The sequence below is a fragment of the Macrobrachium nipponense genome, chromosome 11 (genome assembly GCF_015104395.2).
Source record: "Macrobrachium nipponense isolate FS-2020 chromosome 11, ASM1510439v2, whole genome shotgun sequence".
NCBI classification, from domain to species: domain Eukaryota; kingdom Metazoa; phylum Arthropoda; class Malacostraca; order Decapoda; family Palaemonidae; genus Macrobrachium; species Macrobrachium nipponense.
The window spans coordinates 96949863-96975885 of NC_061087.1; the positions used below are offsets into that span (position 1 = coordinate 96949863).

At 36.5% G+C, this 26023-nt stretch overlaps 1 protein-coding gene across 2 annotated transcripts in view; it reads left to right on the forward strand.

The window, feature by feature from the left end:
* Positions 1-26023, forward strand: part of LOC135207703 (myosin-2 heavy chain-like) — a 271723-nt gene that overhangs the window by 15321 nt on the left and 230379 nt on the right. The window contains exons 3-12 of one of the 2 annotated variants that reach the window (XM_064239539.1): positions 375-434; positions 7468-7527; positions 12028-12087; positions 12478-12537; positions 12857-12919; positions 14192-14251; positions 20703-20762; positions 21720-21764; positions 25281-25358; positions 25706-25765. In XM_064239539.1, coding sequence (XP_064095609.1) covers positions 375-434; positions 7468-7527; positions 12028-12087; positions 12478-12537; positions 12857-12919; positions 14192-14251; positions 20703-20762; positions 21720-21764; positions 25281-25358; positions 25706-25765 — 606 coding nt within the window. The remainder of the gene's footprint in view (positions 1-374; positions 435-7467; positions 7528-12027; positions 12088-12477; positions 12538-12856; positions 12920-14191; positions 14252-20702; positions 20763-21719; positions 21765-25280; positions 25359-25705; positions 25766-26023) is intronic. The other variant, XM_064239548.1, reaches the window with a different exon arrangement.

Below are 26023 nucleotides of genomic sequence, written 5' to 3' on the forward strand. Positions count from 1 at the left end.
ACCAAACTTGGGGCATGTGGCAAGTACTATGTTGCTGTCATTGCTCCAATACTACTGTAAATGCAAAAGCTAAAGAACTTGGAAGTTAAAATTACCAAAGGAAGTAAACTATACTGCATTGATAACTACTATCATGTAGGAAGATTTGTAGAGGCAAGAACACCAGATGAATCTATTCAATAGTTTGCGTTACTTAATGATTAAACATTTTTTAGGGAGTTAACCTTGATTAATGTTCAAAAACTTCTGGGGTTTATTTGTTATCTTTGAAAATTAGTACACACATGGTAGTTAGAAATTTCTCTAGCGGATATTATTCCCTCAGGTAGTGCATTTCAGTGGCATTTGCCTTGACTTGCTTTGAAATATTTCAGGACCCACCACGTAAGCCTATTGGCTGGAACTACCAGTGTACTGCCTTGGAAGCACCTAAGGTATGATCTTTTTCCTATATGCCCTGGGGGATGTAGAGCCTTGTTTGGATGTGGGTGTTTTAGCTAGAGTATTGAAGTTTCTTCAAGTTCATCTAATTATATACATAATTTGTAAATTTAATGTATGACACTTACCTGGCAGGTATATATATAGCTATATTCTCTGTTCCACCTGGCAGAAATTTTCAAAACTCGCAGCAATCGCTAGTAACCTATTAGTAGTTCAGGCAACCACCACCCCGTTACCGTGGCGCTAGCGCTAGGAACCGTTCCCAATTGGGCCAGATTTTCTCTGCCAGCCGAACCGGCAACATTGTTGGTGGTTCCCTGCTAGAATTTTCATTCTCGTTGCTGACTGATCTTGGATTTTGGTATTGTACTCGGAAACGTTAGCTTGGCATTCGCTTTGGATTGTTCTTTAAGATGTCTGACTCTGGAAGTATGTTTAGAGTGTGTGTAAAAGAGGGGTGTAAGGTAAGATTGCCGAAGGCTTCGGTCGACCCTCATACCGTTTGTAAGAAGTGTAGGGAGAATGTGTGTACTTGGGAAAATAGATGCATTGAATGTGAGAATTTATCAGAGAAGGAATGGAAGGTCTTTATGAAATATGTTGAGAGACTTGAGAAAGATCGTGTAAGGAGATCTGTTTCTCGTAGTGAGAAGTCAAATTTCTTCGAGTAAAAAGGAGTGATTGTATTTCCTCTCCAGCTCCTTCTAATGTAGAATTGGTAGTTCCTTCTCCCCAGGTATCTCCCCTGCGCCCGCTGCTGTATCGGAGGAGACGAACGAAACAAATATTGTGAAAGTGTTCGCTGCCCTTGCGTCCATGGGAGGGGCGACCAGATACAGCGACTTACAGACAAAGTTAGTGCTTTCGATGTCAGTGAAAGTGTAGTGGAGGGGGCGTCAGATCGTCTCTCTCGTGCTCCTAGACCTAGACCTCTTGTCAAGCTCCCAGACCAAGGGAGAAGGCATGTCGACAGTCGAAGGGAGGCGAGAGAGTTTTGTCACGGTCAGCGTCCCTTCGAACAGTCCTGTTGCAAGTTCCCAGGCTGTTGCAGTTCGCCGCAGAAAAGGCGTAACTGGAAGTGTGCGTCCTCGGAAGGTTCGACTTCCGAGCGGGAACGTCGGTATGCAGTGGTTTTCTCGGCCCGCCTCAAGAGGACGTTCAGGACGTCAACGGCTCTCGAGAGACAGGCGCAAGACAGTGAGGCTTGGAGTAGTCCTGAGGTGTGTCATCCTCGGAAGACGGGGACGCAGTGCCGATCAAGAGGAAAAGGTTTTTCTCGTACTAGAGAGGACGCAGCGCACTGGTGATATACGTCCTTCTCGGCATGGTATTTCCATGGGAGAATCGCCTCCATCTTCTTATGTATCCTCCCCTCGTATTTCTCCGTCGGGTAGAGTACAGGATCGCTCTCCTTTAGGTCGCAGTCCAGCTCGCAATCCTCATCCTTCGTCGTCTACCTTGCAGGAGGATGGTACGAAGCATTCTTACGGGAAATAAATGCAGTCCAAGTTGGCGGTTGTACTGGTGAAGTCTTGGGATGCTTCTGAACAACCATCTTCGAGGCGTAAGGACGATTTCCTTCCCATTAAGTCTTCTAAAAGGGAAGACAAGGACGCGTTCGCCGAGGACGCAGGGCGAACTGACGCTAGGAGAAAACAGTTTTTCCGAAGAAGCAGGACGCAAACGTCAGGACGCAAGGACGCAGGCGACCAGGAAGCAGGCGTTTCTACGATGGACGCAGGACGCAGGCGGCAGGACATCGAGAGCGCGGACGCCGACGCCTCGGTAGCCGCAGGAACGCAGGCGGCAGGACATCGAGAGGCGGCAGGACGCCGACGCCTCGGTAGCCGCAGGACGCAGGCGGCCAGGACGCTAGTCCGTCAACGAAACGTCAATTCGACGACGGCTTACAAGACATTTCTTCAGCAGAAGAAGAGTTGGAAGTAATTGAAGAAAAGATTACGGAACCTTCGTCAGATTATAAGGTTCTGACTTCAAGTCTTATTGCGTGTTTTGAGGGGGAATTTAAACCGACAGCTCCGTTATCCCCCTTATCACAGTTTTTCCAAGATAGGACTCCAAAGAAGTCCTCTTTCCTGAAAATGACGATGTCAATTTCAGCGAAGAAGGCCTTCAAACGGGTGAATGACTGGATGAAGAGAAGAAAGAAGCGGGAAATACTCTTTTGTTTTCCTCCAGCTAAGTTAGCTTCTAAATCAGGAGTATGGTACGCTACTGAGAAAGTCCTAGGCCTGGGAGTACCTGCCTCCTCCCAGGGGACTTCTCCAGTATGTAGACAGCTCTCGCAGACAGGCGTTACAGTCGGCCAAGGTCTGGTGGACGTCTTCGGAATTTGACCATCTATTTAAAGGGATTTTTAGGACTTTTCGAAGTCTTCAATTTCTTGGATTGGTCTTTGGGAGCGTTAGCGAATTCCCTAGGAGAAGAGGATTCGCAGGACTTAGAAATAGCTAAGAGCATTATGTCCTGCATGGATAAGGCTCTAGAGACGGAACGAACGAGCTGGCTTCGTTATTCACAGCAGGAGTGCTTAAGAAGAGATCGCTGTTTGTGTTCGTTCGCCTCAAAAGGAGTTTCTAACTCTCAGAAATCGGAGTTACTGTTCTGTTACCCCCTTTCGAAACAGCTGTTTCCTTCAGAGGTGATTAGGGATATAGCGCTATCCCTTTCGCAAAAAGCCACTCAAGATCTTCTTTCGTCTTCAGTTAAGAAGTTCTTTACCAACCAAGTTGGTGAAGAAGACGCCAAAGGATACTAGACCGTCGCAACAGCCCTTTCGAGGAAGAACATTCGCTCGACCTGCCTTTAGGGGTAAGAGAGTACCCGCGAAAAGAGGAGCCAAGACCCCCTCTAAAGAATGAGAACTCAGTCCTCCAGACGACAGTGGGAGCCAGACTTCAAGGTTTCTGGGAAGTTTGGCAAGATATGAAGGCAGATCCCTGGGCTGTCAACGTAGCTCGGGAAGGATACAGATTCCTTTCTTGATAAGAACCTCCTCTCGCAACATCTCCGAGAGCCCTAGGGCAAATTACAACGATTTAGAGAAGAAAGCGCTCTGTGGGAGCAAGTAGCTTCCATGCTAGAGAAAGGAGCAATAGAACCTGTTCTGGATCAGAATCTCCGGGATTTACAACGTCTGTTCTGGTTGCAAAGTCCTCGGGAGGTTGGAGGCCAGTGCTGGACGTAAGTCAACTGAATCTTTTCGTAGAAAAGACCAAGTTCACTATGGAGACGAACGATTCAGTACTGGCAGCGGTACGTCCAGGGGACTGGATGGCGACTCTGACTTACAAGACGCATACTTTCATATTCGATTCATCCAGGAAGCAGGAAGTATCTAAGGTTTGTGATTCAGGACAGGTCTTTCAGTTCAAGGCCCCTATGCTTCGGCCTTTGCACAGCCCCTCAAGTGTTCACGAGGATGATGTCCAATGTGGCGAGATGGTTACATTTAAGAGGGATCAGTGTCTCGTTGTATCTGGACGACTGGTTGATAAGATCCCAGTCAAGAAGTCAATGTCTGGAGGACGTGAGTCAAACATTGGACTTAGCAAAAGACCTAGGTCTGGTAGTGATATGGGAAAAGTCCCATTTGGAGCCCCAACAACAGATAGTTTATTTGGGGATTCAGATATCGGCAGTGACTTTTCGGGCTTTTCCGTCCCCCGAAAGGCAAGCCCAATGCAGTCAGAAGGTGCAGGACTTTCTAAAGAAAAGACCGATGCTCTGCAAGAGAGTGGATGAGTCTACTGGGCACACTCTCTGCTAGAGAGGTTCATTTCTTTAGGAAGACTGCACATGAGACCTCTTCAGTTTTTCCTGAAGGATTCATGGCCAAGAAAATTGCAACCGGATTCCTTCCAGTTCTAATTCCGGTCCGAAGTAAAGGAAGGAATTAAAGTGGTGGCTAACTCCAGGCAGGTTAGCAAGAGGATGTCGCTTCAGCAGAAGAACCCAGACCTCGTCTTGTTTTCCGACGCGTCGGACGCGGGTTGGGGAGCGACATTAGGCCTCAAGAGGTGTCGGGACTTTGGAACAAGGACGAAACAAAGTGGCACATAAAAACAGGAAGGAACTGTTGGCAATTTTCTTGGCTTTGAAGCACTTCAGAGAGTTGATTCGAAACAAGACAGTGCAGGTCAACTCGGACAACACCACGGCTCTGGCATATTATTCGAAAACAAGGGGAACTCATTCTTTTACCCTTTACAATCTGGCAAAAGAAATTCTGCTTTGGGCAGAAGAGGAAAAGGTCGTGATACTCACCAGGTTATACAAGGAGAGAAGAACGTGAGTGCGGACCTGTGGAGCAGAAGAGAGCACTTCTCTCGACGGAGTGGACGTTTGCACATGGAGGTTGCCAGGAGCCTGTGGAAGTTGTGGGCCATCCGGTAATGGATCTGTTTGCGACAGCCAGAACAAAAAGGTTACCACATATTGCTCTCCGATTCCAGACCAGGAAGCAGTGGCGGTAGATGCGTTCCTGATGGATTGGTCAAACTTAGATCTGTACGCTTTTCCTCCGTTCAAGGTGCTGGGGAAAGTGATGAAGAAGTTCAGGGAGAGCAAAGGAACGAGGATGACCTTAATAGCCCCGTTTTGGCCGGCCCAAAGTTGGTTCACAGAGGTACTGGCCATGGACAGTAGATACGCCAAGGACTCTTCCTCTAAGAGTAGATTTACTCAGACAACACACTTCGACAGGTTTCACAAGAATACCCTCGCTCTGGTCTGACTGCGTTTCAGACTATCGAACGTCTGGTCAGAGCGAGGGGGGGATATTCTAGAGAGGTGGCCAGTGCAGTGGCTAGAGCCAGAAGAACCTCCACAATCACGGTGTATCAGTCGAAGTGGGACAACTTCCGGAAGTGGTGTAAGAACAGGAAAGTGTCTTCATCCAGTACCTCTGTGACCCAAATTGCAGATTTCCTTCTTTACTTGAGAAGGATTTACACTTGTCAGTTTCGACAATCAAAGGTATCAGAGTATCACCTCAGTGTTTAGACACAGGGATCTAGACATCTCGAATAACTTAGATTGAGAGATCTGATTAGGTCGTTTGGGACGAAGAAACAATCAGAAGGCAGGCCACCTGCTTGGAACCTGGATGTGGTCTTGAAGTATTTAACTTCTAGCAAATTCGAACCGTTAGAGGAGTCCTCTCTGAGATCTTGCTAAGAAGACGATCTTTTTAGTAGCATGGCAACTGCTAAAGAGTTAGTGAGCTTCAGGCCATATCGAAGAAGGTTGGATGGAGACACGGCAATGCAGTGTGTTCATTCCAAGAAGGTTTCTTGGCAGAATGAGGATCCATCTAATCCTTGGCCAAGATCCTTTGAAGTTTTGGTCTAGCTGAATTGGTCGGTAACGAGCAAGAAAGAGTTCTCTGCCCAGTGAGAGCGTTGCGATGTTATATAGAAAGAACAAGAGTTATCAGAGGGAAGTCTGATGCTCTGTGGTGTTCAGTTAAAGACCCCACTAGACCCATGACGAAGAAGCTCTAGCTTCTTCATGAGAGAGTTAATTAAAAGATGGCTCATATGTTGTGTGAAGAGCAGAGCTTTGGTATTTTGAAAGTGAAGGCTCATGAAGTCAGGGCAGTGGCGACTTCATTAGCTTTTAAAAAGAATTTAGCCCTCAAGGAATCATTGATCCACATATTGGAGAACTAATTCAATATTTGCGTCTCATTATCTGAGGGACGTTCAGACAACCTTCGATAATTGTCAGACGCTAGGTCCATACGTGTCCTCGGGTACAGTATTGGGCAAAGGAGTTACTACCCCATAACCTTCTTTTAAGCTAATAGTTGATTTTATTAGGTGATGGTGTTTGTGTTATTGGTCGTCTGAGAAAAGGTGTGCTTTTACTTTTTTCAGTCGTGTTAGTATTATCTGGTGATTGTGTGTGTGTGTAGTTCAGGTAAATGATATGTTATAGCTTGAATGCCGTGGCATAAGAGGGCTGTAAGGATCTGTCAACACATTGGTCACGTCCAGTTGTCAGTTCCAGTCTTAGCTCTTCAACATACGGACACTTCCTTGTGAGAGCTACTAAGGTTAAAGCAGGCTTAGAGGCAGGGACTATCAAGTCAGCTACCGGTTAGCAGGTAAGGAACCTAGAGTTTTAATAATATTTTTAATAATTTTTTATACTCTAAGAATGTTGCTGTCCTTGACCCACCTCCAAATGTGTCAATCAGCTATATATATACCTGCCAGGTAAGTGTCATACATTAAAATGAAGTTTTTTATGATAAAACAAAGTTTAATGTATCTTACCTGGCAGGTATATATAAATTTAATTCCCACCCAACCCCCGCCTCCCCTCAGGGGACAGGGTTCAGAGAAAATCTGGCCCAATTGGGAACGGTTCCTAGCGCTAGCGCCACGGTAACGGGGTGGTGGTTGCCTGAACTACTAATAGGTTACTAGCGATTGGCCGCGAGTTTTTGAAAAATTTCTGCCAGGTGGAACAGAGAATATAGCTATATATATACCTGCCAGGTAAGTATACATTAAACTTTGTTTTATCATAAAAACTTCATTTTTTGCACATTGCTTTAGTTTGCAGTCTTAGAATCATTCTGCCTATTTGCCCTGGTCTCTCAAGAATCACGTTGTTTAGGGTATAGAAATTTCTCCCTCCTACTCATCAAGTGCACAGTCTAAATTTCCCCAATCTTTAAGAAAAAAATAAAATGATTAAAAAGTCATATAGATTTAAGAACCATTATTTATTTACATATAAAACTACAGTGACGTAGATATTAACTCATTAGATGAAGAAGTCGGCTATTTCTTACAAATAATATTTTATTTGCTTAATATAAAAGAAAATTGAATTCCTGAGGTGTACTCACTGATATAGCCCTTCACATAGTAGAAAAGTTGCAGTACATACTGTAATTATAGATGCAAGCGTAACATTTTCATTGAGGTCATTTCTTGGAGCAATACATTTCAGTGAAGTTTTCCCTCATCTCAGTTTGAATTATTTTAGGAGCTGCCACGCAAGGTTGGTGGCTGGAAGAATAAAGGTACTATCTTGGATTTACCGAAGGTATGAAAATTTTAGAATACTTGAAGCTTAATTAATTTTTTATGTGAACTTTAGTTTTACTTTTTTAATGTACTTTAGTGCACTTAGAAATGTCATAACTTTGGTGGCGGTATGTTTTTTGACATCCTGAAATTATGTAGCCTTAGGCAAGGACTTAATTACCATCCTTTCAATAATTACAACCATAGTTTTTGAATCATTAACTTGTGGAGTAAAGGGGGAAAGAAGACATCACCCAATGATATCATTCAGCAATTTCTTTTTTTATTTGGTCATTGCAACCCATTAATTATGAGATGCCTTATTCTGTGCAAAATTAATCTCTGTTACACAGTTAACCTGAAAAGAATGCACAGCTCTGTCTGGTTGACCTCTTACTGCCACTTGCATCTATAATTTCTTTTTTGTTTTATGTTATTAACTCTTCCTTGTCCTCAGTTATCCAGAATAGTTTTGAGATCTTGGACAGTTTTATTTATTATTTTTTTATATCTTTATCTTGGGTTTTTGACATTCATTAGTGAGGTTTGATCGGAATAAATCTGTTTGATTTAAAGTATAGAATGAAACTGGGAATATAATAATCTCTGCTAAATATTCCTGAAAAGTAAATTTAAGTTTCCAACATAGTTTGTATAGATTGAGTGCTGGTAAGTGTTTGGTGGAGTTTTGCTGTTAGGCTGTTGTTTTGATCCAGTTGTAACATGTTAAGGGCTAGGCATGCAGCTCTTGAATACCATCACAGGAGACAAAGACCATGGCTCACATGCTTGGCTTGTTGAAAGTGGTAATGTTTGCTTGCTAGCAGAAGACTTGTTTGGTCTGCAAAAAGAACAGAAAAAGGGATACGCACCATGTCTTCAAGACAACTGGTTATGGTTCACTACTGTTCGAGTCATTCGTGCCTCCTTCCATTCACTCTGGGCTGCAACATTCTGTTGTCCCAATGACAAGTGATTCAGTTTGGCTTTTTAGTTGCTAACCTTGGCTGCTCATCCAAGCACTTCTCTGAGGTCTTGGTCAGGTGCTGTATCCCTTTCTGCTGCCTCAGGGCTTTTCCATGATACTATTCTCTTCAGGGGTGCTTCTACCTCCCCATCCTCAGGGTGGGTATGTGGAGAATCCACTCCTCTTTTTTTGGATTTATACCTCACAGATAGCTAGATATTTTTTCCTTGGACCTTAGAGCAGGGCAGTACAGCAAAGACTGCAACTTCTCATTCCTCTTAATTTACCTAATCTGTAGCAATTTCAAGGACTCAGGAAGCTGGTCAACCAGCTGCAAAGGTGAGCACTTAGGCTTGTGGATCCTGTCTTTATTTATAAACCTTTGCTTTACTTCCTGGCCCATTGGAGGCTCATACTGAAATGCTTCACTTTAGGCCAAACCTTCTCCAAGGTAAATCAAGTGCAGGACTGTCACTTGGCTCTTAGAATTGCCACTTCTTGGGAATGTCTCTTGTCCTCCAGAATAGCATTTCAGGCATCATATTAATTTGTAGTAGTGAAGGAATGATGTTATTGTACATGAATGCTGTTTCATACAACTCATTAATCATAGGGACTCTTCCTTCCTACTCTCCCTGGTGAGCATAAATGCTAGCAGCTGTAGGAAACCAGCAAGATGGAGCAGTTACGTTCTTTTCAGGATGAAATTGGGAGCAGGGTATCTTATAATAAATGTGTTTGTATGAAAAATGTGTTTATAATTTTACAAAATTTGGTGCTTAGTATTGATTAAAACTTAATTAACCCTTAAACGCCGGAGCGGTAAATAAAAAAATGACCCCCGTATGCCGGAGGGGTTTGAGAGTGAGCGCGTATGCGGAAAAAATATTTTTTTCAAAAAATACACAGCGCGCTTAGTTTTCAAGATTAAGAGTTCATTTTTGGCTCCTTTTTTTTGTCATTGCTTTGAAGTTTAGTATGCTACCATCAGAAATGAAAAAATTATCATTATCATATATAAATAATGCGATATATGATAGCGCAAAAACGAATTTCATATATGTATTCAAATCGCGCTGTGCGCAAACGGTTGAGGTAACAAGTTTCTTTTTTTTTAGTTGTAATGTGCACTAAATTGCAATCATTTTTGATATATAACACATTGTAAAACGATAAAAGCAACACATAGAAAATATTATTCACAAAATAATGGCATGAATTCGTAACGCGCTACGTAAAAACACATATTTTTTCAAAAACAAAAATTCACCATAAATCTAAATATTGTCCTAGAGACTTCCAATATGTTTCAGAATGAAGACAAATGATTGGATATTACTATACTGTAAGAATATTAGCTTACAAATGCAGTTTTCGACCATATCTGACGAGCTAAAGTTGACCGAATGTCGAATTTTTTATATATATTTTTTTATATGCAATTATTTCGGAAATAAGAAAAGCTACACTTTCAAATATTTTTCGTTTTATTCTACATGAAATTGCGCACATTTTCATATATAAAACTCTATGAAATACCTAATATGAAACGGAGCAAATATTCCGAGAATGGGACTTACGCATTTCGGAGATTTTGTGGCGGAGAATCCGCGTGCGGAGGGAAGGAAAGTTTTTTTTAAAAATTCACCATAAATTTAAATATTGTGCTAGAGACTTCGAATTTGTTTCACGATGAAGATAAATGACTGAATATTACTAGACTGTAAGAGTTTATCTTACAATTGCGTTTTTCGACCATTTCGGTAGAGTCAAATTTGAGCGAACGTGGTTTTTTTTCTATTTATCGTGATTTATATGCAATATTTTGAAAATGAGAATAGCTACAACCTTCACTATTTATTGTTGTATTATACATGAAAATTGCGCACATTTTCATATATAAAACGTTATGTAACGGCTAATTTAAAATGGTGCAAACATTACCACAATCGCACGTATGATTTTTTTCGGAAGAGTTACCGCGCGGACGTAAAGAAAATGTTATTTTTTTCATAAATTCACCATAAATCGAAATATTGTGCTAGAGACTTCCAATTTGTTGCAAAATGAAGGTAAATGCTTGAATATTACTAGAATATAAGCGGTTTAGCTTACAATTGCGTTTTTCGACCATTTCGGTAGAGTCAAAATTGACCGAAGGTTGAAAATTTGTCACTTATCATTTTTTATATGGAAATATTTCAAAATTGATAAAAGCTACAACCATGGGTTGTTTTTAGTTGTATTGTGCATGAAATTTCGCACATTTTCATATATAAAACTTTATGTAACGGCTAATTAAAATGGTGCAAACATTACCACAATCGCATGTATGATTATTTTCGGAAGAGTTACGCGCGGACGTAAGGAAAAGTTTTTTCATAAATTCACCATAAATCGAAATATTGTGCTAGACACTTCCAATTAGTTGCAAAATTAATTTAAATGATTGAATATTACAAAAATATAAGAGTTTTAGCTTACAATTGCGTTTTTCGACCATTTCGGTAGAGTCAAAGTTGACCGAAGGTTGAAATTTTGGCACTTATCGTTATTTATATGAAAATATCTTAAAACTGATAAAAGCTACAATCATGAGTATTTTTTTGTTGTATTCTACATAAAAATGCGCACATTTTCATATATAATACTCTATGTAACGGCTAATTTAAAATGGTACAAAAATTATGTCAAAGTGACGAAATAATTTCAGAGATGTGTCACAGATACTTTTTAGTGCGGCAAGAAAGAAATTCGCGCTTGCGCGCCTGCGTAACGATTGTAAACAAACAACACCTTGATCCGTGAACTCCCAGCATCCCCCAAGGCGCGTGATTCAAGAGTTTTCGGCTGGTAGGCCTAAAAGTATTTTTCCGCGAATTTTTAAAAAAACTTTTGTATGTCGACGTAAAATACGTCCAGTCGGCACCCGAGAGACAAAAAATGTCGACGTAAAATACGTCCAGTCGGCGTTTAAGGGTTAACTTACTGATTATAATGGTGATCATATGTTTGAAAAGATGAAATAGATTGAAGCCTTTTCCTTAGCTGTATTAATTGAAGTAATACAGTTCAGTGAAGTTTTCCTGGTCTCACTTTGAAATATTTTGGGATACCATGGAAGCTTCTTGGCTGGAAGAGTGAGGGTACTGCTATGGGATTGTTTAAAGTATGAATATTTTGATTATCTAGGCTCAATCTGAATTTTGTATTTTGACACTAAAGAGTATGGTTTTGTTTCTTTTAAAGAAAATATAGTAGTACCTTGGTTTTGTGGGGTATGTCCATCAATTGCCAAGAATTGTGGGGCCTCTGTGTTAATTTATTCTGTTATTCAATAATTGCAGTATTTTATTTGGTTAAATTTCTGGCATCTGTCTCTATTGTGGAGTTAATCTGAGGCAGGCAGTTTAAACTGATAAAGATTTTCTTGTTGTTCTTTATTTCGAAATAATATTTAGCATTCTGATTGACCATAGTGACTCACTTTTTAGTGATGTAAAACTTCTTTTCAATGATGTTTTGTCTCGAGATACTTTTGACATGTTACAGGGCCCAACATTCAAGCCTGTTAATTGCAAGATCAAAGATACTACCTTGAAAACACCTAAGGTATGAAATTTGTGATTTTTATTCCATGGTTGAAGCCCTTCATGGCCATTTGCATTTAGGAATTTGTTTCCTTTGAAGGTACTTAGAGCAAATATTGCAGTAACTAAAAGAGAATTTAGCATCAAGCTCTTAAGAATTATGTGGCCCTTCATTGGGTTCCTTTTCCTATTCTCAAAATGAATAATTGTATTAGAGAAGTACTGGTACAAAGGATACAATACTGAGTGGAGTACATTTGTCTCTTGTGGTGGACAAAGAAGCAAAAATATTAAAATTTGTTATGTAGCATTAAAAATTCCTTCAAGTTCTACTGTATGTTAGTAGATCTTTGCACACGCTTCCATTGATAGAAAAAATATTCCATCTTGAACCAGTTATGTCATGTTTCAGGCCACATCAGTCGAGCCTATTGTTTGCACTGTTGAGGATACTGCCTCGGAAATAAATGAGGTATGAAGTTTATCACTTTTCTCAAGGTTTAAGCAATTATTCGATTTTTGTGTGTTTGAAATTTTATCTTTTTCTAAGATACACCATGTGCAAGAGTATGGTAACTTGGAAATGGTATTTTGCCATTGGGCATTCTAGAATTTTGTGGCCCTAATCAGGAATTCATGTTCTCTTGATAATTAAAATGGTCAACTGTGCAATTACCATATCACTTAGTGTCACAGTTTTTCTTTCCAAAAAATTTCCATGTAGTGGATATTATTGCCTCAGGTTGTGCACTTCCGTGGCGTTTGCCTTGACTTGCTGTGAAATATTTCAGGACCCACCACGAAAGCCTATTGGCTGGAACTACCAGCGTAGTACTGCTTTGGATGCATCGAAGGTATGAACTTTACTTTATGTGCTGAAGGCTGGAAAGCTTATGTTTGGATGCTTTAGCTAGTTTATTTTGATTTCCCTAAGTCTACCTAAGTATGCTGGGAGTCTTCATACAATACTGCACAGTTAGCACAATATTACACTTATTTTCATTGCTCTTAGGGTCATTCAGAGCTTATTACTACCATAGTTCACATAGGTTGTGAACTGTAGAATAAGTAACACTGAATACTTTACTATGGCCTATGGTTCCCCAGAAGTGAATGCCCTTGGAAGGTGTCTGATGCAGAACCACATGACCCAAATTTCAAACATTCATTCATTCCTTTAATTCAGATATCTTATTGATTACAACCTATAAAACTATTTTTCTAATAAACTTTCACATCTAAGTTTGTGACCTTACTTTTAATTACAAATTACTTTGCTAGGTACTCGGTAAAGTTAAATTTCACCTTAAAGTATTGGAGAATTTTAGTTTCGGTGAAGTGTTCAGCAAAGAGGTTGCGTCATAACAAAAGTTATGATTCGGTATGCCTTTAATTTTTTCTGAAGGTAGTCTGTGTTTTAACACTATATTAAGGTTAAGCTTAAAAATGATAAAACTTCATATACATTGGTTACATTAAAAATTTAATTGTATAGTTTGCGTACCTCAAAATTAAGGTGTCTTTTGCAAGAACATTGATTGAGGAGGTTCAAATACTAGAAGCTGTCTTGTACTGTACTTATGTGTTAGAAATACGTACTTTTAGTGTTTATAGAACATACATGTTTTCCTGTTATTTGATCTAAATATGGGAGCCACAAATAATTCCAATTTGTTGGGTCATGGTCTCTGAAGGAAATTAATTTGTAATTTATGGTAAAGTCCTTTTGTGTTCAGTTGTGGAACGTCTTTTTAATGGCCCGACTCTAAAACTGTATAGTTTAAGGCATAGAAATTTTTTTCCTCCTACTCATATTAACTGCACAACCTGAATTTGCCAAATCTTGAAGAAGAGAGTGAAATTATTAAAAGGTCTCTATAGAATGACTTGGATACTACTCATGCATTTAAAAAAGTCAGCCATATTATAGTATTAATATTTTGCTAGGTTAATCTAAAATAAAGCTCAAATATTGTACTCATGTTGACTTGCGGATACGTGTAACCCTTCAAATAGTGGAAATGTTAAACTGTAATGAATTAGCGTAACTTTTCTGTTGACAAAATTTTTGTAAGCAATGGATTTTGAGTGAAATTTTTCCCTCAATTCAGTTTGAAATATTTTAGGACCTGCCACGGAAGGCTGGTGGCTGGAATAATAAGAACATTGCATTGGATTCACCTAAGGTATGAAAATTTGAGAGTAGTATAGGCAAGTTAATTGATTTTTGGGTGTCAACTACTTTTTTATTTTTATTTGAGTACAGTATACTGTACACTGTTAAAAATGTCATGGGACTTTGGTTGTGTTTGGTTTGTAACATCCTGAAAGGATATAGCCTGAGGCAAGGACATAATTACCATCCATTCAATAATTACAGCTAAAGTTATCTTGTAGAAGATATTTTTGAAAGTAACATTACAGTAATTATATGGCAGCCCATTGACCTTTGGAGCAATGGGAGAACGAGAGATCAATTGATGACCTTTTTTTTTTTTTTTTTTTTTTTTCCTCCCATAAAAACCAATTTATTATAAGATACATTATTCTGTGCAGAGTTAATCTCAGTTACACAATTAGCCGGAAAAGAATGCACAGCTCCATCTGATCGACCTCTTACTGCCCCTTGCAACTAAAATGTACACTCATTCCATTGTGTGACTCAGTAGTGTCAACATTTGAACAGGCTTTCCTTGGTTGTCTTTGCATGGTTTCTTGAAAGGGTTTTTTTTTACCTTTCTCATTTAAAAAAAATTCATTATCAGTGTTTATGTGTGTGTTAGAAAGAACTGAGTTAATTTTATCTACATTTTTTTTTTGGTTTTGACCTTTAATAATGAACTTCGATCAGATTAATTCTTGCTTTAAATTGGAATTTCTAATATATACTGTAGTTTGCATGTGGGTATCTTAGTTTTTAGTTTTTTTCATATGAGTGGACAGGTAATGAAGTGGTTTGAAAATGGCTGGAATTAGTGTTTAGTGAAGTTTTAGCGCTAGACTTGTCGTGATATACTAGTAAAAGTTAAAGACTAAGCATGCAGGTCTTCAAGAATAAAATTGATTTATCTACCATCCTAAGAGTGGGTTTATGGGGATGTCATTCCACTTTCTTACATTTCTGCCTCACAGATATGTAGATATTCTTTCTTTGGGCCCTAGAGTTGCAGCAGGACAATTGTTCAAAGAGTACTACAACAAAGACTATGACTTCTCTTTCATTTTAACATACCTCTCCTGTTGTAATATTAAGGAATCAGAAAGCAGGTCATCTTGCTGCAAAGTTGAGCACTAAGGCTTGTGGATACTTTCCCTTTGTTTATAAACCTTTGCTGTACTTGAAGGCCTTTGGAGGCTCACTTCGGAAAGCCCAACTTCAGCCACCAAAACCTCTTTCAAGGCAAATCATAGAATGTGGTTGTCACTTCAATCATAGAATTGTCACACCTGGGAAGCTTGTCTTTTCCACCCTCTCCTAAATAACAATTCAGGCATCTAAGACTTCTCTACCGTAATGAACAATTGGTGTTATACATAAACACTTTTCATACTAACCTATTAATCATAGGGACTGTTCCATTATTCCCATTCCTGGTGAACAAAAAGCTAGCAGCTGCAAGAGAGGATCCAGTTGGAGCAGGTGCGTTCTTATCAGGGCTAAGGTTGGGATGGGATTGGTTTTACACTGAATGGTATGTGAGAAAAGTGTACTTTTATAAACATTGCAAATTTTGTTGCTTTCTATTGATTTAAATGCTAAATAATTAACTTACTGATGTTTTTGGTCATCATATGATGGAAACTTGGATGGAACAGGGATGTTACTGCTAGGGAATTGCTAAGTTAGATCATTCAGATTATCCAGGCTCTATCAGAATTATGGTTTTTTAGACTTGAGGGTACTGTTATATTTTTCTTATTAGAAAAATTTAGCTTGTTTGTGGTATGTGTATCAACTGCTAAGAATTATGGGGCCATAGGGAAAGATTTATTAACTTTATTCAATAATTAATATACAGTAGAGCCTCGGTTCCCGACGATAATTCGTTCCAGAAGGAGCGTCGAAATTCGATTATTTCGAGAAATGAATCAAGTTTTCCCATAAGAAATAACTGAAAATGGATTAATCCGTTCTTGACCATCAGTTATTACCCTAACCTTGCCTTTTTATACAATACATTACATGTAAATTACAACTAAATAAGTTAAAAGTTAAATAAATATCATGTTAAACGTATATTTATAAATTTAAATGATAATATACAGTATAAAGAAAACTAAGCCTGTGTCCAAACTGATTGTTGACCAAGATCCATAGGCTACCTAGGTAAATAGTAAGTAGAACGTAGTGTAGTGGGTAGGCATAAAACGTGTTGCTAACATAAAAACATTGAAAAGCAAGTCTAATTATTACAGTAAATTAATAAACTATTAAAATTAAACCCAATTTATATTTATCAAAAACTTGCAAAAATTTGCCTACAGTAAGTCGGCATTTAAGGATGTAAACAAACCATAGCGCAGCCCTGGTGGTTTATATCGGGACTATAGTAGTAAAGAAACCATATCTTGCTATAAGCCTAAAAACATTTACATTCGATATTAATTTATTGTAAATCTTTTACGGAGTCGACTGCAATACTGTATACACAATCGCTTGAAAATTATCTTTCAGTAAATGTGATGTTATGATACTAACGATTTTGTTTCATAAATGTCCTTATAAAAAAGGTGCGTCTTTACGGCAAATTGTCCAATATCTGGGCTGGTTTCAAGCTTATTGGACTTTTGACAATTATTATGGTACTGCATGGTACATATACGTACGCATAAGTAAAAGAATCTTCTTAAGTCTTTAATTACTATACCATTACGTACCAGCATCTCTTGAGTTTAATATCAAGCTAACCTCCTTTTTTTTTTCTTTCTTTCTTTTTACGACGACGCTTATAAACGAAGCATACAGATTGCGTTCGTTACCGCGCATGTGTTGCATATGTAAACTGTGTCACTACCAGACCTCATACGTAAACATTGACATCTTTTTACAGTAGACATAAAAGAATCGTCTTAATTCTATAATTATTTCCTATACCATAGCGGCTTCTCTGATTAAGCTAAGGCTAACTTCCTCTTTACCAGCAAGCTTAACAAAGCTTAGATTGCGTTCGCTACCGACGGCACACGTTACGTTTGTGACAGTGGTTTCACTACCAAATCTCACACGTAAACAATGACGTATTTTTACAGTAGACATAAAAGAATCTACTTAATTTCTATAATTAATGTATACCGTAGTGGATTCTGAGCTAACCTAAGGCCAACCTCTTCTTTACCGGCACGCTTAAAAAGCTTAGATTGCGTTGCTACCGAACCGAACATGTTACGTATGTAACTGGTTTCGCTACCAAATCTTACACGTAAACATTAACGTATTACAGTACGACATAAAAGATTCTTAATTTCTTAATTACTACGCACTAATATGGCATAGTGGCTTCTCTGATATAAACTATGACTAACTTCTTCTTTACCGGAAAGCTTAACAAAGCTTAAAGATTGCATTCGCTACCGAACCGCACATGTAACCTACGTACGTAACATTGCCTTCACTCCAAACCTAACACTTAAATTCGTATTGCATTTGCTACTGAAACTCGCGCCTCAAGTGTGAGCATGGTTTTTAGAATAGTCTACGCTTGAAAAAAAAATCAAGCAAGGGTGCTTGATTAAATCTTTTTTCGCTCATCACTTTCATGCAGAGGAGAGGATAGACGAAACTTAAGGTTTTATTTTGGAGTTGGAAATGATGGAAAAACATTTTGAAGAAGGAAAACTCTTTTCCATTATTTCAGAGATTAACAATAGCAAAAGGTTTTAATATAAGATAGCCAGTAGTAATGTTGGGACCCATGATGAATCAAAAGGTAATTGCGTATAGAGTTGATACCACCAAAAAAGCAAACGAAATGCGCGCGAGGTGTACAAGACACGACACATGTTTGAATGTTTGTAAACATTAGTTGCGAACTTTAAACAATGCTGAGTGGCGTCACCAGTGTTACCAACTGTTTTGCTAAATTATGCTAGTCGGTCCAAGCAAGAATTTATGCCAAATATGGTGCAAGTGCCATTTTGAATTATGCTATTAATCTATCATTATCTCATTTCTCTAATACATTCGAGCTAAAACAACGATGTAATGGAAATTTAAAAATTTATATATTAGGTGAAATGATAAAAAGTGACGAACAGACAATATTATAACTAATAATTTGATGATCTTTATATGTTAGGAAACTCGTAATAAAACACCATTTTTCTTTAATAGATCACATACGCAATCACTAGTACACTATTTGATATGCAATCACTATTATACTATTTGACAAATGTGTGAAGATCACACATACAAATGTGAAGAAAAACAAATTTTACTTATTACTGCATCATTATCATGCCACTCAGAACCATTTTTCTTTAACAGGTCACATAAACAATTAATAAATACTTGAAAATGTGTGAAAATTACTTCAAATATAACATTTTGTTATTTACTGATATTTACTGAAAAATTAAAACTAAAAAAAAGGTAAACAAACAAACCAGTCTTCTACTCAGAAGAAAAAACATACGTACTTATTACTTGATCATTATCATGCCACTGAAAACACTATTTTTCTTTAACAGATCACATACATAATGAATAAATACTTGAAAATCACTTCAGACATAATTAAAATTTTGATTACTGAAAAAAATAAAACTTAAAAAAGGAAAAAAAGTAATTCTTACTCATGAAGAAAAAACACTTATAACACTTTACTGATCGTTTGTCATGCCACTGTGGTATTTATTTATATTCACAAAATTTAACATTCCTTAGTTGGGTTCAAACTTAGCAATTAACTCATTTGTTAGTGCTGCTGTTGAGGCAATTTCACTTGTAGATACATTCACTATAGCTGTGTATGAAATTGAGGAATTTTCTGCATTTTATTTAAAATTTTAGTGAAAATACATTCTAAAATTGTACTAGAACCCTAAGTGTGAAAGAAATTATGCTAAGCTCCAATTCTTGGGTCAAATTGTGCTAAAAAACATGAAATTATGCTACATTTGGTAGCACTGGATGACGCCAACTAGCGGCGGCTGGCGGAAACAGTTTTGTTTACAAACATCATATGGTCGGGGGTCGGAAAGGTCTGGTTTTTTGGTTGAAAACAGATACAAAGTTTATTGGAAATTTATTTGTGGCGAAATCCGATTATGTCGAGTACTAATACGGTCGTGAACCGGGTCTCTACTGTATATATCTTATTTGGTTAAATTCTTTGCATCAAACTCTGTTATAGAGCTAATCAGTGTTAAGTACTATTTAAACTGATGATGTGTAATTTGATATTGAATTATAATTTAGCATTCTGAATGACCTTAGTGGACTCTCATTTTAGTGATGCAAAATTCCTTTTCCAAGATTTTCGGTCTTGAGTTACTTTTGACATTTTATAGGGCCCAAGAATTAGGCCTGTTGTTTGCGACATTGAAGATGCTACCTTGAAAACACCCAAGGTATTAAATTTATGGTTTTCTTTTCTTAAAGTTGGAACCTTTTTGGTCATTGCTTATAGGAATTTGTATCTTTCTTTTAAGGTACTAATAGCCAATATTGCAATAACTAAAAAGGGCTATGCAGTAAAATTCAAGGGTTTTATGTGTCCTTTTATCAGGACGCTTTTCCATTTCTTAAGATAATTAATTATATAAAAGAAGTACTACTTGTATCAGAAGATATAATGCAGAGTGGAGCATACAGGCAGTCCCCTGGTTATGACGGGTTCGGCTTATGACGTTCCGAGGATACATCGCTTTTCAATTATATTCATCAGAAATTATTTCCAGGGTTACGACGCCTACAACACTGATCTGGCAGATGAAATATGACACCAAAAATGCAAAATAATCAATAATTGAAGGTTATTTTGATGAAAATGCAATAAGAATGCCAGTTTTACATAGTTTTCAATGCACCCAAAAGCATTAAAAGTAGGTTTTCTTGGGATTTTTGACGATTGTCCGGCTTACGACGATTTTCAGCTTAGACGGGTCTCAAGAACAGAACCCCCGTAACCCGGGGACTGCCTGTACACTTGTAATGTACCACTACATTACTAGATCTGCCTGATGTACTACTACATTACTATGTCTTTTGCACAGCTTCAGCCTTTCATTGATGGAACCAGTTCTGTCATGTTTCAGGCCACATCAGTCAAGCCTAATGTTTGCACTGTTGAGGATACTGCCTCCTCGGAAATGTGAAGTTTCTGCCTTTTCTTGAGGTTAAAGCAGTTTTGAAATTTTGTGTTTATGATTTTGTATCTTTTTATATGGTGCTTTATGTGCATGAATACAACTTGGAAAAGGCATTTTGTCACTTGACGTTCAAGAAGTTTGTGGCTTTAAGCAGGAAATGTTCATATCTCTAGATAATACATTGGTTAAACTGTGCAATAATTATCATACTTCCTGGCATCAGAGATTTTTTTATTTCTGGAAAATTTCTCTGTAGTGGATATTTATTTCCTGAGGGAGTGCATTTCAGTGGTGTTTGCCTTGACTTACTGCGAAATATTTCAGGTCCGACTACGAAAGCCTATGGGCTGGAACTACCAGCGTACTGCCTTGGAAGCACCAAAGGTATGAACATGTGTAATGTATGTGCTTAAGGCTGGAAAGCAGTCTGTCAAAGTATAGGGGATTTATCATTCAATACTGCGCATCTAGCACATCATTATTATACTACGTTTTGATGCTATTAGGGTCGTGTTGCACATATTGCTACCATAGTTCACATTAGATAGTGCATTGGGTGTACGGGTTTAATGTTGTCTTCATAAATGTTTTAATTTTCTTTTTTGTGATTTGTTACTGCCTAAGTTGTGAACTGCAGAATAAGTAATACTGAATATGTACTGAACTATGACCTGTTATGCCCCCAGCATTGAATGCCCTTGGGAGGTCCTGGTGCTGATCCGCATGACCCAAATTTCAAGCATTCATTCATTCTTAAAATGCATGATGGTGTCTTTCTTTCTAATATCTTAAGGCAATGCATATTATTGATTACAAAAGTATAAAACTATATAACACACTGTTTCACATCCGAGTTTGTGATCTCACAGTTTAAGTTACAGAATTACTTTGCTAGGCATTCAATAAAGTTGTACATATTTTACCCTGAAGCAATGCAGACATTTTGTTTTGGTGAAGCGTCTATAGTTGGGTAAGGACGCAAGGAAACAGGTAGTGATTTGGATACTGTCCTAAGGGAAATTCCAAAAATGAAGCATTGAATGTTCATTAAAATTGAAGTGAGAGAAGCTAGACTAATAGCAAAAAGTGGTTGGAGACTGCATCAAAACAAAAGTTTTGATGCAGTATGCCTTCTAGTTTTTCTAAAGTCACCCATCTCATACAAGTAATATTTTGCTAAGTTAATAGTTGTTGACTTGCTGGTATAACCCTTCAAATAGTGGTAATGTTATATTGTAATTAATGAGCGTAACTTCTCTGTTGCCATAATTTTTTTAAGCAATGCATTTGTGTGAAGTTTTTCTTTCAACTCAGTTTGAATTATTTTTGGACCTGCCACAGAAGGCTGATGGCTGGAATAAGAACATTGTCTTGGATTCACCCAAGGTATGAAAATTTTAGAATACACTTGAAAGTTGAATAACTTTGGACGTCAAATTTGTTTTATTTTCTTTTAAGGTACTTAATTAAGTACACTTTTAAGGCCTGTCCACCACTAGGAAACATTGCTTGGAAACAAAGTTTGCAAGCAATATTTCCTGTCCAGACCTCAGTTGTCGTTAGGATGCTTATTGGTGCAGTGGCTTTTGTATTTTACTTGGCATTTGTAATGCCCTTGAGGAAGGATAAGAGAAAGATAAAGAGTTTTTGAGGAAGTTTATAGATAAAGGAGTGTCACACACATGCACATGTGTACTCATACATATGTGTACATATACATGTGAACATATAGGTGCATGTGCACACATAAATATATACATATGCAAATCTACATATATTATATATATATATATATTATATATATTTTATATACACACACACATATATATACACACAGTAGGCCTCAGGTTATGGAATTAAATCCGTTCCATAGTGGCCTTCGTAACCTGATTTTTTTGTTATCTAGAACTACGTTTTACATGTAATTGCCTAATTTCGTTCCAAGCCCTACAAAAACACCACAGTAAATTTTTATTATAAAGCTAATTGACCAATAAACAATGAAATACAACAATTTGGACCATTCAATACTTAACCATTACTTGTACTTGTAAATAAAGTGTATTGTGTACAGGGTTACAAGAAACACTGTGTGTACACATACGTACGTATGTAGTAAAATGTGGAACCTTACCTTTCGAGTGAGGTGATGTCTGAAAGTGGCGACAGAGGGGAAGGACAAACGGCAGAAAACATGAACACTTAACTTTACGAAACATTAAAAAATTTATGGCAAAAAACATTAGCACTAAACTTTACGAAACCACATTAACAATGGCAGAAAACATTAACACTTCTTGATTATCTCCATCTTCGTCTCCATAAAAAAAACATCCTTTTTTTTCTTTCCGTGAAATTCAGCAAACATTCTTGGGACCCATGGCTAATAACGTTTTAAGTCATTAAGTTCACACACAACGATAAAGTAACTTACAGTACAATGAAAGTGAAATCACTACACGAATTTACAGTAACAAACGAAATATATATGAATGAACGAATTCCATACGTTTACTATAACGCTGCCGCAAAAAATGGTCAAGGAACACCTTTACATAGAGGCATGATTGGGGACATCTGACCAATAGGAGAGCAGATCTTAAGGCAGTGACTAGCATCAGGAAACCAATGGGAGAGCGGAGGATGGTGGTGAGTCTACTGAGTTGACAGCGCACGAGTTTTAAAAATTGTTCTTGGTGGGCCGGGCGAATCTCTGACTTTACCCTCTCCACAAACCTGAATTATTCGTACACATAAGCAAAAAAATCTTTGTCCTTTGGTTTTCGTAACCTGATTTTTTGTATGTAGGGAACTTTTCGTATGTAGAAGTTCAGCTATTTATATATATATATATATATATATATATATATATATAATATCTATATATATATATATATATACATATATATATATATTATATATATATATATATATATATATATATATATAGATATATATATTCTATATGTATATTATATATAATATATCTATATATAATATATATATATATATATATATATAATATATATATATACATATATATGATATACTATATATATATATACATATATATACACATATATATACTATATAACACATATATATACATATATATATATATATATATGATATATGATATATATATACTGTATAGATATATATATATATATATATATATATATATATCTCTAGTATATACTGTATATATATATATATATATATATCTATATATATATATATATAATATATATTCTATGTATATATATATATATATATATATATATATATATATATATCTATATATACCTCAGCCTATATATATATATGATATATATATCTATATATATATATATATCTATATATATATAGTCATATATATATATATATATATATATATATATAATATAGATATATATATATATCTATACGGTATATATATATCTATATTATATATATATATATATATATATATATATATATACTGTATATAATATATATATATATATATATATATATATATATATATCTATATATATATATATATATATATAATCATATATATATATATATATTTATATATATATATACTGTATATAATATATATATATGATAATATATATATATATATATATACTGTATATATATATATCTATATATATATTCATATACTGTCTATATATATATATATATATATATATATATATGTTTTGTATATATACTGTATATATATATATATATATATATATATATATATATATATATATATATATATATATATATATCTCCAAAGAGATTACTAGAAGAGAGAGAGAGAGAGAGAGAGAGAGAGAGAGAGAGGAGAGAGAGGAGAGAGAGAGAGAGAGACTTAAATTTTTTCCATAATGGATGGGAAAAACTATATAGTAAAAAGTGTTTGCAGTTTGCAAACTTTCCAAATAATTTTTCTTAGTGTGGACAGGCCTTTTGAAATATGATTTTGCTTGTGATATGATTTGTGACATCCTGACATGATATAACCTGAGGCAAGGACTTAATTACCATCCATTCAATAATTACAGCCATAGTAATCTTGTAGAAGATATTTTTGAAAGTAGTAATAGTATTACAGTACTATTGTATGACAGACCATTGACTTGGATTCATGGGGGAAAGAGATCACCCGAAGTCATTATTCAGCATTTTTTTTTTACTATTTATAACCAGTTAATCATAAGATATGTTATTATGTGCAGAATTAATCCTAGTTACTCAACCAGAAAAGAATGCACAGCTCCATCTGGTCGACCTCTTACTGCCACTTACAACTACTATGTACACTCATTCCATTGTGTGACTCAGTAGTATCAACATCTGAGCAGGTTTTCCTAGATTTACTTTGTATGAAGTCTTGCTGCACAGGTTTTTTCTCACCTTAGCTCTTTCTTGTAATTCATTATCGGTGTGTTTCTGCGTTACAAAGAATTTACTTCTTTTTTTATACATAAATACACAATATTTCTTTTTTGGAAGGACTTCAGTCTTTGATCAGTTTTTATTTGTTTCATATGGATACTTAAAGTAACCCATTAGTCTTAGGGAGTATCCCCTCCCATTGCAAGTGAAAATACTAGTAGCCGTATGACACCAGCCAGATGGAGTAGATACATTCTTTTCGGGATGAAGGTGGGAATGGGATTGGTTTTACATTAAATAGGTCATCTTATGATAAACTGGTTTGTACTATGAAGAATGACGTATAATGTTGTATATTTTGGTGATAGTATTGATTTAAACTTTAAATAATTAACTTCTTGATCTTCATGGTCATGAGATGATGGAAATGATGACATAAAAGTCTTTCCATGGTTGTTTTAATTGAAGTACTAATAATGTTCAGTGTAATTTTCCTTATATCATTTGAAGATATTGGGGAATGACACAGAAGCTTCTAGGCAAGAACATCAAGGATACTACTCTGGAATATGCCTAAGATTCATCCATGTAGGTTATCCATGCTCAGTCTGAACTATATTTTTTTATAGTTGTTTGTGGACTAATCATCCACAGCCCAAAGTTATGCAGCCTTAGGAAGGGATTTATTTTGTAATTAAAAAATTCCTGATATCGAACTCTGTTGTGGAGTTCATGAGAGACAACCATTAAAACTCATGACTTGATTAACATTTGATTTTCAATTTTTTAATTTTTTGCACTTCGATATTGGATTAATATTTCATGTAAGAAATAACTGAGCATTCTGAATTACCTTAGTGTGACTCACTTTTTTAGGTAATGCAAAATGCCTTTTCCAATATTTTTGGTCTTGAGTTGCTTTTGACATGTTACAGGGCCCAACAGTCAAGCCTATTGTTTGCAACATTGAAGATACTACCTTGGAAACACCTAAGGTATGAAATTGATCTGTTTCTTTTCTCAGGGTTTAAGCCCATCATTGTAATCTGCATTTGGGAATTAGTATAATTCTTTTAAGGTACTTTAGGCACCTTGTCTCTTGAGTTTTAAGTTGCAAAATCAACTTGAAATTTGTTTAATTCCTCAACTGCCTGATGTAGTATTAAACATTCTTTCATGTACTACATTACCAGATCTTTTACAAATATTTTCATTGATAGAAAAGGTGCTGTGTCTTGAAACCATTTTGTCAT